Source organism: Heteronotia binoei, chromosome 2, assembly GCF_032191835.1.
Source record: "Heteronotia binoei isolate CCM8104 ecotype False Entrance Well chromosome 2, APGP_CSIRO_Hbin_v1, whole genome shotgun sequence".
Classification (NCBI taxonomy): domain Eukaryota; kingdom Metazoa; phylum Chordata; class Lepidosauria; order Squamata; family Gekkonidae; genus Heteronotia; species Heteronotia binoei.
Genome location: NC_083224.1, coordinates 36,063,777 through 36,077,565, shown reverse-complemented (window position 1 = coordinate 36,077,565; position 13,789 = coordinate 36,063,777). Strand labels below are relative to the sequence as shown.

The 13,789-nt window shown below is 44.3% G+C and overlaps 1 protein-coding gene across 2 annotated transcripts in view; it reads right to left on the bottom strand.

Annotated features, from left to right (window-relative positions):
• Positions 1-13,789, bottom strand: part of SALL4 (spalt like transcription factor 4) — a 34,620-nt gene that overhangs the window by 4,318 nt on the left and 16,513 nt on the right. For both annotated transcript variants that reach the window (XM_060230778.1, XM_060230780.1), the window contains exon 2: positions 2,904-5,417. In XM_060230778.1, the coding sequence (XP_060086761.1) occupies positions 2,904-5,417 (2,514 nt within the window). The remainder of the gene's footprint in view (positions 1-2,903; positions 5,418-13,789) is intronic.

Here is a 13,789-nt window from a genome sequence, read left to right as displayed (position 1 = left end):
TTTCCCTGAAGTCATTTATATCTGATATCAGGAATGATATTCAAATCCCTAAAAAGATAAGAAATTTTATTTTCAAATTATTAGCAATGGGTTGTTTGACAATCGTTGCTTTCTAGTCAGACCCAGCTGGACCATCCTTAGATAAACATAAGAACAAACTGGAGAGCCAGTTTGGTGTAGTGGTTAAGTGTGTGGACTCTTATCTGGGAGAACCGGGTTTGATTCCCCACTCCTCCACTTGCAACTGCTGGAATGGCCTTGGGTCAGCCATAGCTCTGGCAGAAGTTGTCCTTGAAAGGGCAGCTGCTGTGAGAGCCCTCTCCAGCCCCACCCACCTCACAGGGTGTTTGTTGTGGGGGAGGAAGGTAAAGGAGATTGTGAGCCGCTCTGAGACTCTTCGGAGTGGAGGGTGGGATATAAATCCAATATCTTCTAATCTTCTTCTTCTAAAAAGAAGCCATGTTGGATCAGGCCAATGGCCCATCCATTCCAACACTCTGTGTCACACAGTGGCCAATATATATGTGTGTGTGTATACACACACACATATATATGTATACACACATACTGTGGCTAATAGCCACTGATGGACCTCTGTTCCATATTTTTATCCAATCCCCTCTTAAAGCTGGCTATGCTTCTAGCCGCCACCACCTCCTGTGGCAGTGAATTACACATGTTAATCACCCTTTGGGTGGCATAGATGGCATGAGAGACTGTGGGAGATCTGTATTTTGGAAAAAATTGTACATAATCCCTCTTTTTTGTAGCTCACAACATAGTATGTAATGGAGCATCTATGAAGATGCCTAGAATCCTGTTTTTGACTAGTTGGAAGCCTGAGGCATCCTAGCACAAAAGGCTGCAGACTAGTTTTCTCTTTGACTATATATATATTTTGTGTATGTGTGTGTGAAGTGGGTATACTTTCCAACATTTTGGAGGGATTGAAATGTGTTTATAAGTGTGCACCCCACTTAAGGTGATCCCTAATACTTAATATTTTGGCTCCTATTACTGATAACGTTAAAGTTGTTCCATTATATAGTCATAATTCAACTTCTACCCTTTACATTTCTTGTATATCCTTGATTGTCACATGTTGTAGGTTGATTTCTGTGTTTTTGTTTACTTTCACAAAATTTAAATAAACAAATTAAAAAAGAAAATTCAGGCAAAAGCTGTGCTGGACCATGTAGCTAACTGCTCTAATTCATTGTAGTTTTAAAAGCTGTACAGTTCTTTTAATATGCATTTTTAGCGTCTTTGGATCTGCTTGGCGCTTGTATTTTTAAATTCTGCATAGTCTTTTGTATTTTTCCCTCTTTTGACTTCTGTTATTTTTTATGTTACAATTGCAACAGCCTTTGGTTATCAATAAACCAACCTGGAATTGTATTTCTGCAAGAACCCTCATATTGATTTTCAATTGTAATATACAGCTATGTGTATAAAGTTTGTGCCTCCCCACAGGTTGCAATTAATATACTGCTGCCTGCCACCAGATTTCCACCCCCCCCTACACACAAACAATTAGTTCCCTCTTAATAGATCTCCATGTCACCCAAGTAAAACTGCTTGGCAGTAAGTTCATTTACACCCGCCTTTCTCCCCAATGGGGACCCAAAGCAGATGACATCATTCCCTTCCTCTCCATTTTATCCTCACAACAACTCCGTGAGGTACCTTAGGCTGAGTGTGTGTGAATGGCCCAGAGTTATCCAGCACACTTCCATGGCAGAGAAGAGACTCAAACCCAGGACCAGCTTCAACAGATGCAAAACAAATTACAGCATACCAAATTCTCCACACCAAGCTGTGGTGACTGCTGCTAAATTACATGGCTTCAGAATGGATTAGAAAAGTTAGCCCCTGGCCTGGATAGCCAAGCAAGTCCAATCCTGTCAGGTTTTGGAAGCTAAGCAGAGCTGACTTTGGCAAATACTTGAATGGGAGACCTTGGAAGACCAGAAGTGGGAGGCAGGAGGCAGGCTGTATTGAGTCACTTATCTAAATGTCTTCCATGCCCCAGTAGGGGGGTCACCAGATTCCACCATGACTTCCAGGCTTGCACACGCCCACAGTCACAAAATACAAAAAATATCCCCCCAAAAGAATGGATTTGAAAAGTTTATGGAGGATAGGCCTATATGTGCAGATTAGAATTGGCAGCAAAAAATGGAACCTCCATATCTAGAAGCAGTATACAGCTGAATGTCAGATGGGGGGGGGGGAGAGGCAGGGAAGAGGAGTTGCCTACATTGCCACAGTCTGAACAGAATACTGGACTGAGTAACGTAAGCTTTTTAACTGCCCTTTAGAATCCAGTGTTCTGTTTGCAGCCCACCAAGAGTGCCTAAATGTGATGCTTGCATCATATTCCTATTGAAGAAGAAGAATTGCAGATTTATACCCCGCCCTTCTCTCTGAATCAGAGAGGCCTACAATCTCCTATATCTTCTCCCCCCACAACAGACACCCTGTGAGGTGGGTGGGGCGGAGAGGGCTCTCACAGCAGCTGCCCTTTCAAGGACAACTCCTGTGATAGCTATGGCTAACCCAAGGTCATTCCAGCAGCTGCAAGTGGAGGAGTGGGGAATCAAACCCGGTTCTCCCAGATAAGAGTCCACGCACTTAACCACTACACCAAACTGGCTCTCTGGCTTTATTGTGCTGCAGGACATTGGGTATGAATATTTCCTGCATTGTGCAGGGGGTTGGACTAGATGACCCTGGAGGTTCCTTCCAACACTATGATTCTATGATTGTGGGTTTTGCCCAACCATCTAAAGGCTGCACAGCATCAACACAAGCTTTTAACCAGTCAATATACTCACTACCAAGCTACATATTTCTATTAGGATCTATAACAACTAGGGCTCTTATGACTTTAAGGAACTCACCATACTCTCCATTTTGGAAGTGTAGGCCAGGCTCTTCTTTAATAACCTTTCGACCAATATTGCCATACGTTAGATCCAAAGCACTATCTCTTTCTACAGGATGGATTTCAGGACCGTCAGACTTGCTTCCTGAAACGCCGTTTTCTGGGATGTTAAAACCCGGAGACTTGGATCTGGTGCTCTCTGCTTGACTGTTGGCTGGAGATAATGCCAGGAATGAAGCTGATTCAGAAGCAACGGGGCTCCGGCTGCCATTTTGATAGTCTGGGTCACCCACTACCGAGGAAGAATCATTAGTTGTGCCATCACTCTCCGCTGAGCCGTTGTCACTGGACTTCAGGCTGCTTTGACGCTGTAAGGTCAGGGCTGAGTTGACAATCTTCATCTGGTTTTCCAGCACTGAGAGGCTTGAAAAAACCGAGCTGGAAGGATCAGGATGGGTATCGCAAGGAGTGGGTGGCTTAGAAGAGTGGCTTGGACCATCCCGCGATTCCAGGTCTCCTGTTGTCTCCATGCTTTCTACATTCTCATCTGTACAGCATGGCTCTCCATTCTTCTCAGCTGCAGCACCTTCCACGTCAATACTGTCACATGTGTTTTCTGGGACTGGCGTGTTAGGAATTTGTCCCCCCATGTGCATACGGATATGCTGCTGCAGCACCACCGCATTTGTAAACTTCTTCTGGCAGATGGGGCAGGAGTGCTGCATCTTCAACGGAGTGTTTGCTCGGTGGACGCCATAATGCGTCTTGAGGTTGCCTTTGGTAGAGAACGCACGGCCGCAGATCTTGCACTTAAAGGGCCTCTCACCAGTGTGGGTCCGGTAATGCATTTTGAGGGAGCTCTGGCAGCTGAGGACTCGGTGGCATATCAGGCACTCATTGGGGTCGGCCGTGGACTTGTCAATGTTCTCCACCAGCTGCTGCAGTTTGGTTGTTTCTGAACCTTGTTCGCCAGCTCTGCCCGGTTGGAAGGCACTCGTGCTGCAGCCGGCTTGTGGGGAACTCTGGCTCGGTTCCATTCCTGACTCCTGACTGGCCGTCCCTGATGAAGAACCACCTTCGCTTTCTGGAGAAGGCCTAGGCTGCATGTGTACATCACTCGCAAGCATGCCTGCGAGAGAATCCTTGATGTTTGGTAGATGAGGAGGCAAGCCAATACCTATGGAAGCAGGCAGGGAGGTCAAAATAGGCTTGGTATCCACAATCAAGTTTGACTCATCCAGTGGGACAGACATCCCGTAGGGTATGCCACTGCTGGTGGGCACATTGTCTAGGTGTTCAGGAACTGGATAGGGATTCATCTTGATGTGAGGGTACTTGTCTTTATGCCGCTGGAAATGCACTTTCAGGTTCCCTTTGGTTGTAAAGCGGTTGCCACAAATGTTACACTTGTACGGCCTTTCGCCAGTGTGGGACCGCAGATGGATCTGCAGGGCACTGTCATTGCCGAAGACCTTGCCGCAAAATTTGCACTTGTGTTTGAAGAAGGCTTCTTCCGTATTCAGTTTGTTTTCAGACGCATTTGCTGCCGGCAGCTTCCCTTTCCCTTTCTTTGCGGTGTCAACCACTGGGGAAACAGCAGGAAGCGGGTTTTGGAAGATGACCGGGCTGGACGATTGAGGTAGCAAAGGGCTTGGGAAGCGGGACATGGAGCTTGGCAGGCCCCGGTTTGCCTCAGGCTTCAAGGAAATGGAAGGCGCAAGACCAGCAGCCATGGAGATGGCTGCTGGAATGCCAACGTTCGAGTGAGGTAGTTTGCCTTGTTTCAAGGATTCCAGTGATAGGCTTTGGTTCCCAGCTTTCTGTCCAATTAAAGCAACAGCAGCCGAGAGTTGCTGGGACATGTGAGCACCCAAAGCTTTGAGAGGGTCTGCAGCAGCAGCTATGGAAGGGTGAAGAATGTGGGGAGCCATCATGGCTATCTGGATGCGGATTTGCTCTGTTAGTTGGATCTGCTGGAGCTGCTGTTGCTGGAGGCACACAAGTTGCTCGAGGATCATTGGGATAGCGTGGAGGCTGGCTGCTGATGGAGAAAGACTCTCAGAGGTACACTGGTTGACGGCCACTTTAGTGCCACGGATAGTTTGCAAAGTTACATTAGTGTTGGGTACTTTAGGTTTGGGTAAGTAGCTTAAACCATGAGCCGCAGGGGCAACAGAGGGCTCCGTTTTTAGGTACATCCCTCCCACTGGCTCGGCGCCAGCTTTCTCTCCTCTCTCTTCCACAGAACCAGAGCAGCTTTTGGCATGACTGTCCTTGATGGTCCTGTCCATCCGATTGTTCGGGAAACGCTCTGAGGAGCTGTTGGGGAAGTCCTCCAAGGGCATCGCTCCCTCCCCTTCATTCATGATTAGGACAGGCGGCGTTTTAGTGCAATTTTTCTTATGCGCAAGGAATTCGGAGAGGTTGAAGAACTCCGCACAGCATTTCTCACACACATTGGTTTCATCTGTTCGGCACCTTTTGGAACTCATTTCACCTTCTCGGTCACCTGGGTCGTCTTGTAGACTCCCTACGAGAGGTATTAAAGAGAGAGATACTTTCTCAGAGCAAGTTCGAATTATGGTCAGGATAAAAAATTCTCAGTTGGAAGAAACAGTAGGCTGAGAATGCACTAAACTACCAAATAAAATCCAGAGTATACGTGGTCCAATATAGAAGACTTCTATTTTCAAAACCCAGCTTTCATTTTTGCTATAGGCTCAGAAAGTTTTATGTTTTACACCTAGGGGAAAAAACCTCATCTTCTATATAATGTTCAGAGAAGTGTATGAAGTGTTATTTCTATGCCTAATTCAAAGATTTGCAATGGACAGGTTACCTGATCCAAATGCAATAACAACAACATAAAAATAAAAATTACATTTCTTTTGGTAGCCATGAACAAGAAAACACATGAATTTACTGCAAGTCAGGGAGGCTACTGAAACCTACAACTAGGGTTGCCAACCTCCAGGTGGTGGCTGGAAATCTCCTGGGATTACAACTGATCTCCAGATGACAGATCTGTTCACCTGGAGAAAATGGTCTCTTTGAAAAGTTGACTCTATGGCAGGGATGGCCAATGGTAACTCTCCATATTTTTTTTTTGCCTACAACTCCTATCAGCCCCAGCCATTGGCCATGCTGGCTGGGGCTGATGGGAGTTGTAGGCAAAATACCTGGAGAGCTACCGTTGGCCATCCCTGCTCTATGACATCATGCCCCACTGAAGTTCCTCTCCTCCTCTCCCTTTGATTTCATTCCCAAAATCTCCAGGTACTTCCCAACCTGGAGCTAGAAACCCTACCCATAGCCTTCATACTTTCAGAGAAATTAGTCATGCTGCACTAAGACATCAGGGTGCTCTCCAGTTTGACTCAAGAAATGAGCAAGAGTCCAGAAAGAAAGCTCATACTCTTGCACAAATTTTGTTAGTCTTTAAGGTGCTACTGGACTCTTGCTCTTTTCCAGTTTGACTGGATTCCCTTGACTTTGACTGGTGCCATTATGTGGAACTTGCTACCAAGTTCTATACTCAAGAGAAGGTGCAAGAGAGACTGTTGTTCTCATTTTGAAATCATGCCACTTAGAGGAACTTTTAAGAACTTGGAAGAACTTTCAGTCTTGCCTCCAGGTTGAAAAATTCCTGGAGAGTTTTATCTGTGGAGCCTGGTAAAGTAGGATTTTGGATGGGGAAGATCTCAGGGGGTTATAATGCCATAAAATCCACCCTCCAAAGCAGGTATGTTTTCTCAAGGACATCTGATCTCTGTAGTCTGGAGCCTAGTTGTAATTTTGGGACATCTCTAGGCCCCACCTGCAGGATGGCACTTAATCATGCCAAAGCTACTCAAATAGGGATTTGTACAAGCTCAGATAATGTCTTCTACTATGGTATATTGGACAGCTGCAAGGGAAGGTGCCCAGACAGCAATATAAAATATCAGAGCCACAGGAGAAAAATACGTATCTTTTCCTGATTTCCCACCCGAAAAATCCCACAAAATTGAAGGAAAAATGCATACGCACATCCACATTTTTCCTTCAATTTTCCTTCAGTTTTCCTTAACAACTTTGAAATTATTTTCCTAAATATAAAATGCATCAAGTACAACTTAGCAAATAAGATGCACCACATACAATTTGCACTAGTTGGCATGCTTATGAAAAGTATAAATAGCTTCATTTTCTACAAGCATAGTTGTCTAGTCAACACTAAAATGAGAGCTGTAAATGGCTGTACCGTGCCATCTTAGCACATGCATTTGAAAAAAACAAAACAAGCAAAGCTGGAAACAGACAAAAGAAAGTATATTATTTGGACAAACAGTCTCATGGAGTCACAGCAAGACTACCAGCATATTTGGATACGGAGAAAAGTTACAACACTGAGCTATTCAACAGTCTATTTATACGCAAGGCAGCATATTGGGAACAAAATCAGCCACTGATGAGTTCCTTTAACATTAAAAAAATATGAGGAACCATTATTTTGTAATGCTGATTGTTTAGCATTTAAACAAATCCTATTCTCTTATGGCGCATCTTGAGTGAGTTAAACATTGTCTCAAAAAGCATTAAACTAATTCATAAGAAAAATACTTTTGCAGTGACCCCCAAATCTCTTATTCCCTGCCCCCCATTTTCCCACAGGGAACAAAAATTAAAAGACATCTAAAACACAAAGAATCCCCCAAACATTTTGTTTTCTTCAGACCTTTGCATCTCTGTGCTCAAATGTACAATAGTACAGCCAGTGTTGTTGTGCCGCAATGAACAGTAAACTCAGGATGGCTGTGTGAAAATGGACACATTACCTATTAGCTACCTATTAGCTCTCCTCTGATACCTGAAGGGATACCAATGTGGCAGATGCTCTGGACTGCTGCAGTCATTAGCTTGGATCAATGAACGCCTTGAAACACCAGGTGATGCAACGTTATGATGCCTTCAGCCAAGCAAGCCCATTGGCCCATCACCGCTTAATAATACCCATTAGTAACACAGGTTCCTGCTGAGGTTCACTTATTTACAGCCAGGGCTTTTTTTAAAAAAGAAAAGGCCCAGCAGGAACTCATTTGCATATTAGGCTATGCCCCCTGACACCGAGCCAGCTGGAACTGCATTCCTGCTTTAAAAAAAAGGGTCTGTTTACAGCACTTATAGTTTCTTTTTCACAAAAAAAAGACTCAAGGGCGTGGACAGTGATTAGTTTCCTGTGTCAATGGACTTTCTCAGGAGAAAAAGATCTCAGCAGTGTTATGGGGTGGTGACAAACTCTGCTTTCTCAGCTGCAATGTGATGTTCAATATATTTTGAAGAGAAAGGGTGGAAAGTGTGATGGATTTATACACTTCACTTCAGTTTGTTAAACTGGCATATTAGGGCAAGCAGGTCTATATCATCCTGAAACACGATTTTGTTACGTTGAGAGAAAACTGGCTTTATCTTTGGAACTTGCTTATTCAGGGGGCATTTTTGCAAGTTGGTTCTGTAGATTCAGGTGGGGTTGCCAGTTGCCCACTGACGCTAGGAGAGCTCCTACCCACTACTGCTCAGTCGGGTGATAGGAGAAAAATGGTGGGTGAAATGGGGGCAAACGATCATTGTCCCAGTATGATGCCACTTCTGATGTGACCTAGAAGTGACATCATTACTGTAGCAACCGCCTGAAACTCCATAGTTAGCCGAGCTTTTTTTTGTAGCTGAAACTCCTTTGCATATTAGGTCACACACCCCTGATGCAGCCAATCCTCCAAGAGCTTACAGGGCTCTTAATACAGGACCTACTGTAAGCTCTCGGAGGATTGGCTACATCAGGGGTGTGTGGCCTAATAAGCAAAGGAGTTCCTGATACAAAAAAAGCCTTGATAGTTGGGCAAGAGAGTTTTGGGTGAATACTTCTACATCACACTAAGGATGCGAATACCCCCCCACACCCAGTAAGTCCCTGTCTTTCTTATCTCCTGTCCTAGTTCAGGAAGAAATCCTCAATTCAGGATGTAGCTGCTGGGGGTGGGAAGAACCACACACATAAGAACATTAGTTTTTTTTAAAATGTGGTAATTGTAATGTTATTACAAAATAAACTGAGTTTGGCACAAACATACATGAACACTTTAATTATTAAAATGTTTCTATTCTGTCTTTCTTCACATGGGCAAAATCCAGAAGACAGGACACCCAACAAAAACTCTCCTGATATAAAAACTTGCCAGTCAATAATCCTCTCACCATAAAACCACAGCTACAATTAAAAGCTGACTTAAATAAAATAATTCTGAACAGCCAAAGAGAAATAAGAAGAGGGCACTGCTCGAACCTCTGCTGGCAGTCTGCCCCACACTCACTACTGAAAAAGCTCTGGAACACTTGAAAATACTTCCTGTGCACGAATCCAGCCACACCTATGCTGTTTGCAGCTCTATTAAAAGGTAGCTGGCCAGTTTACATTCCCTAACCATTGCATCAGAGGAATACAGTTCTTTCCTACAGCAAACTCTTTATCTTCAGCAGGACTGAATGGTAATGGCTCAATTACATGCGACACTAGGACCTGCAGACAAAACTTCCAGTATTTTTAATTTAATTTTCAGGTATGTGGGGGTACGATTACAAATCTGGACAGGACCAAACTGTAACTGGAGGAGGAAACTGAGTCTGCCCCCCGCCCCATTTTCCTGATCTAAAATGCTCCCATAGCAGCTCCCTGGAGTCATTTCTGTATCAGGAAAATTGTCAGTGGGTAGGGAAGTCTTAACCGCCAATCTACCACTCAGGCAGCAGTCCTGATCTGAAAGCAAACTAGCACCAGCCCTTAGGTGAACTTTTAAGATTCCTACCCAACAGAGTAGCAAGTCACTTGTGCTTCCACTTATTATTTCTCTGCACTATCTAAAGTAGCTCCAATACCATATGATAATTAAAGCTAAGACTCACAGGACAACACAGGTGGGAAAATGTAGTTGTATTCAGGGCTTTTCTTGAGCAGGAATGCACAGGAATGCAGTTCCGGATGGCTTGGTATCGGGTTGTGGCCTAATATGCAAATGAGTTCCTTCTGAGCTTTTTCTGGGAAAAAAGCCCTGTGTGAAAAATGGTGCCATCAGGGGGTGTGGTCTAATAAACAAATGAGTCCCTGCTGGGCTTTTGCTACCAAAAAAGCCCTGGTTGTATTTCATGAAATGCTATTTAGGAGAAGAAAAGTTTGAGTTCAGTGGCACCTTTAAGACCAACAAAGTTCTATTACATCCAGAATAAAACTTAGTTGGTCTTAAAGGTGCCAATGAACTAAAACTTAAGCTTTGCTGCTTCAGAACAACACCGCTACCCACCTGATGCTATTGTAGCAGCTATTATCTACATCCTGCCATGGCAGAGGTGTGCTGCATCTCCACACTGGACACAGCAAAGGTGGACATTCACTCGCTCATGCCATACCATAAAGAAGGATATTTTATTACTGAAATGACAGGCAGATTGCTAAAATAAAAGTGACTTTTTTCTGGATTGATTTTCGTATTAATACTCCCCCATGTGGTAGCAGTTCATATTGTCACCACACAATGAAAGCTTCCCCCCCCCCATCAAGTCACAGCTGTTTTATGGTGACCCTGTTGGTTTTTCAAGGTAATTCCAAATTGGTTTGCCATTGCCTGCCTCCACACCCCAACCCTGTTTAGCTTCTGATATCAGGCTAGACTGGGCTATCCAGGTCCACATATGGCAAGCTTATAAATGTGTTAAAAACATACTATCACCCCAGAGGAAAGAATTTCAGAGCATGAAAGTTATGACATAAATATACAGAAATTCTGTGAATGTTTCAAACCCAAGACAATTTTTCTGGGCCCAGTATGAAGTTCCATGAAGCTCCACCTCATTCCATACTAATCTCATGAAAAGAAAGTCTTACACTCATAGAAGCAGTCCACAGCATGGGAGTGGGGAAGTATACATTCACTTCTCCCCTGGTGCCTAGGCTCCATTTTTTATCCCATTTAACAACTAAATAAAACCAACAGACCTTAAGCTTAGTCCCCAAGCTGTAACATAAGCCTCTGCAAAGAGGATTTTGCCATTTCATGCAGTAAAATCCAGTCTCGAAGTGAATGGAAAGTCTATTTTTCAGAGCTGCCAGATCTGGGTTGGGGAATACCTGGAGATCTTGGAGGTGGAGCTTTGGGAGGGTGGGAATTTGAGGAGGGGAGGGACCTCAGGATGGTACAATGCCATACAGTCTACTCTCCAAAGCAACCATCTGCTCCAGAGGAACTTATTGTCTGGAGATCAATTGCAATAGCAGGAGATCTCTGGGTACCATCCTGAAAGTTGGCAAACCTAGTTATTTGTGTGTGTGGAGCTGCAAATTTATGTTCCTAGGATTCCAAAGGGTCTGAAAAGCCACTGCCCATCAGCTGAGGGCTTTTTCTCCACTTGCCCCAACCAGCACACAAATATGGATGAACTTTGATCATTTCTGATGACAACATTGTACACAGATGCAAAACATTTCCCAGGAGGCATTTCCACTGTAGTTTCAGCAGAACTCCCTTTTAGAGATGAACTCTTATTCTGGTCACCTCATTTCTATTAACTTGCACATATGAATAAGACACCAGAGAGCTAGTGGCAGCTGGCCTCAACCTGTGGCCAGATGGTTTGTATTAAAGCAAGAATCAAGAAGAGCTTTGGGACACAAAGACACTTCTCTTCAGCACAATACCATTCTGAGATAGTTGCCAACTCTAGGTTGAAAAATTCCTGGAGATTTGGGGGTGGAGCCCAGGGGTTTAATGCCATAGAGCAGGGGTGGCCAACAGTAGCTCTCCAGATGTTTTTTGCCTACAACTCCCATCAGCACCAGCCATTGGCCATGCTGGCTGAGGCTGATGGGAGTTGTAGGCAAAAAACATCTGGAGAGCTACCGTTGGCCACCCCTGCCATAGAGTCCAAAATAAGCCAGTTTTTTTCCAGGGGAACTGGAGATCAGTTGCAATTCAGGGAGATCTGAAGGGCTCATCAGCAGGTCAACAACTCTATTGTCTGATCAACTCTCAACTTCATTGGACATTCAATGAAATTGCTGAGTAGTCGGGTTAGAGCTGATAAAAGGAAGTACTTCTTCAAAGGGTGATTAACACATGGAATTCACTGCCACAGGAGGTGGTGGCGGCTACAAGCATACACAAGAGGGGACTGAATAAGCATATAGAGCAGAGGTCCATCAGTGGCTATTAGCCACAGCGTATTGTTGGAACTCTGTCTGGGGCAGTGATGCTCTGTCTTCTTGCTGCTTTTGGGGGGAAGCACAGTGGGAGGGCTTATAGCCCCACTGATGGACCTCCTGATATCAGTTTTGGCCACTGTGTGATACAGAGTGTTGGACTGGATAGGTCATTGGCCTGATCCAACATGGATTCTCTTATGTTCTTATGTTCCACCACTGATTTCTTCCCATTTTTCCCCTTACCTCCCTGTCTCCACTGCCCTTCTCTCATATTAAGAACTTTTGTGTTGAAATTTTCCTGCATCCTAAATTGGAGGAAACAGAAGAAGATATTGGATTTATATCCCACCCTCCACTCCGAAGAGTCTCAGAGTGGCTCACAATCTCCTTTACCTTCCTCCCCCACAACAGACACGCTGCAGGGTGGGTGGGGCTGAGAGGGCTCTCACAGCAGCTGCCCTTTCAAGGACAACCTCTGCCAGAGCTATGGCTGACCCAAGGCCATTCCAGCAGCTGCAAGTGGAGGATTGGGGAATCAAACCCGGTTCTCCCAGATAAGTGTCCGCACGCTTAACCACTACACCAAACTGGAAGGGATTTTTTGGGGCTGCGGTATTTTCTGTAGCCTTGGGAAATGGCACCTGGCAACATATATGTAGTCAGAGATCAATCTACCAGCTTTTAAGATAACCCAAGCCCTGACTAAATGTGATAAACTTTTGCCTATTGAAAAACAGGTATTCATTCACACAACTAACTAGGGTTGTCAGCCTCCAGGTGGGGCCTAGATTTCTCTCAGACTTACAACTGATCTCCAGATGACAAGAGATCAGTTCCCCTGGAGAAAACTGTGGTGAACTCTATACTATAGCACTGTATCAGGCTGAGGTCACATCCTCTACCCTTTCCAGGCTCCACTGCCAAATCTCCAGATTTCCTAATGTGGAAATGGCAACCCTATTTGCCATTTTTTAAAAAATGAAATGCTATTTTCAATATTGAAGGGAGGGGAGTCAGCTTTCTCGACAATTGCAGGTAGTGAAGACACAAACAGTTCTACACACTCACAATTCATGGCAACCACTGAATGATTCATTTATGCCAATAAAACTTTTACAGAGGATGAAGAGGCAAGTGTCATAGTTCTGCAAAAGCCACCCCCGCCTCCCTCACCATCAAAAAAGCAGTTGCTAGCCCTGACCTGGATAATCAAGGCAAGCCCGATCATGTCAGATCTTGAAAACAAAGCAGGGTTAACTGTGATTAGTGCTTGGATGGGAGACTTCCTTGAAATACCCAATTGAGAGACAGGGGCAGGCTCTATTTAGTCACCTCTCTGAATATCATCCAGGCCCCTGGTAGGAGTCAGTCACCAGAGGTAGACAGGATTTCCAGGTGCAAACACATATACGCACACACACAACAGTATACAAAATACCATTTTTTAAAAAAGGCAGATGCTAAATGCCAAAAGAACTCGCAACCCATATAGCTTCCCATGTAGGAGTGATTTTGAAAATATGTTATATATGCTATAAAATGGAATAATATCTGCCATCTCTATGAGATAACATCTTATGATGTGAGACAGCCAGGCTGGGCAATATGTGATGATATAGAAAATTTTCTGAGTGCTGTTGAGTGTCTGTTTACAAAATGTTTTTATTGTATTT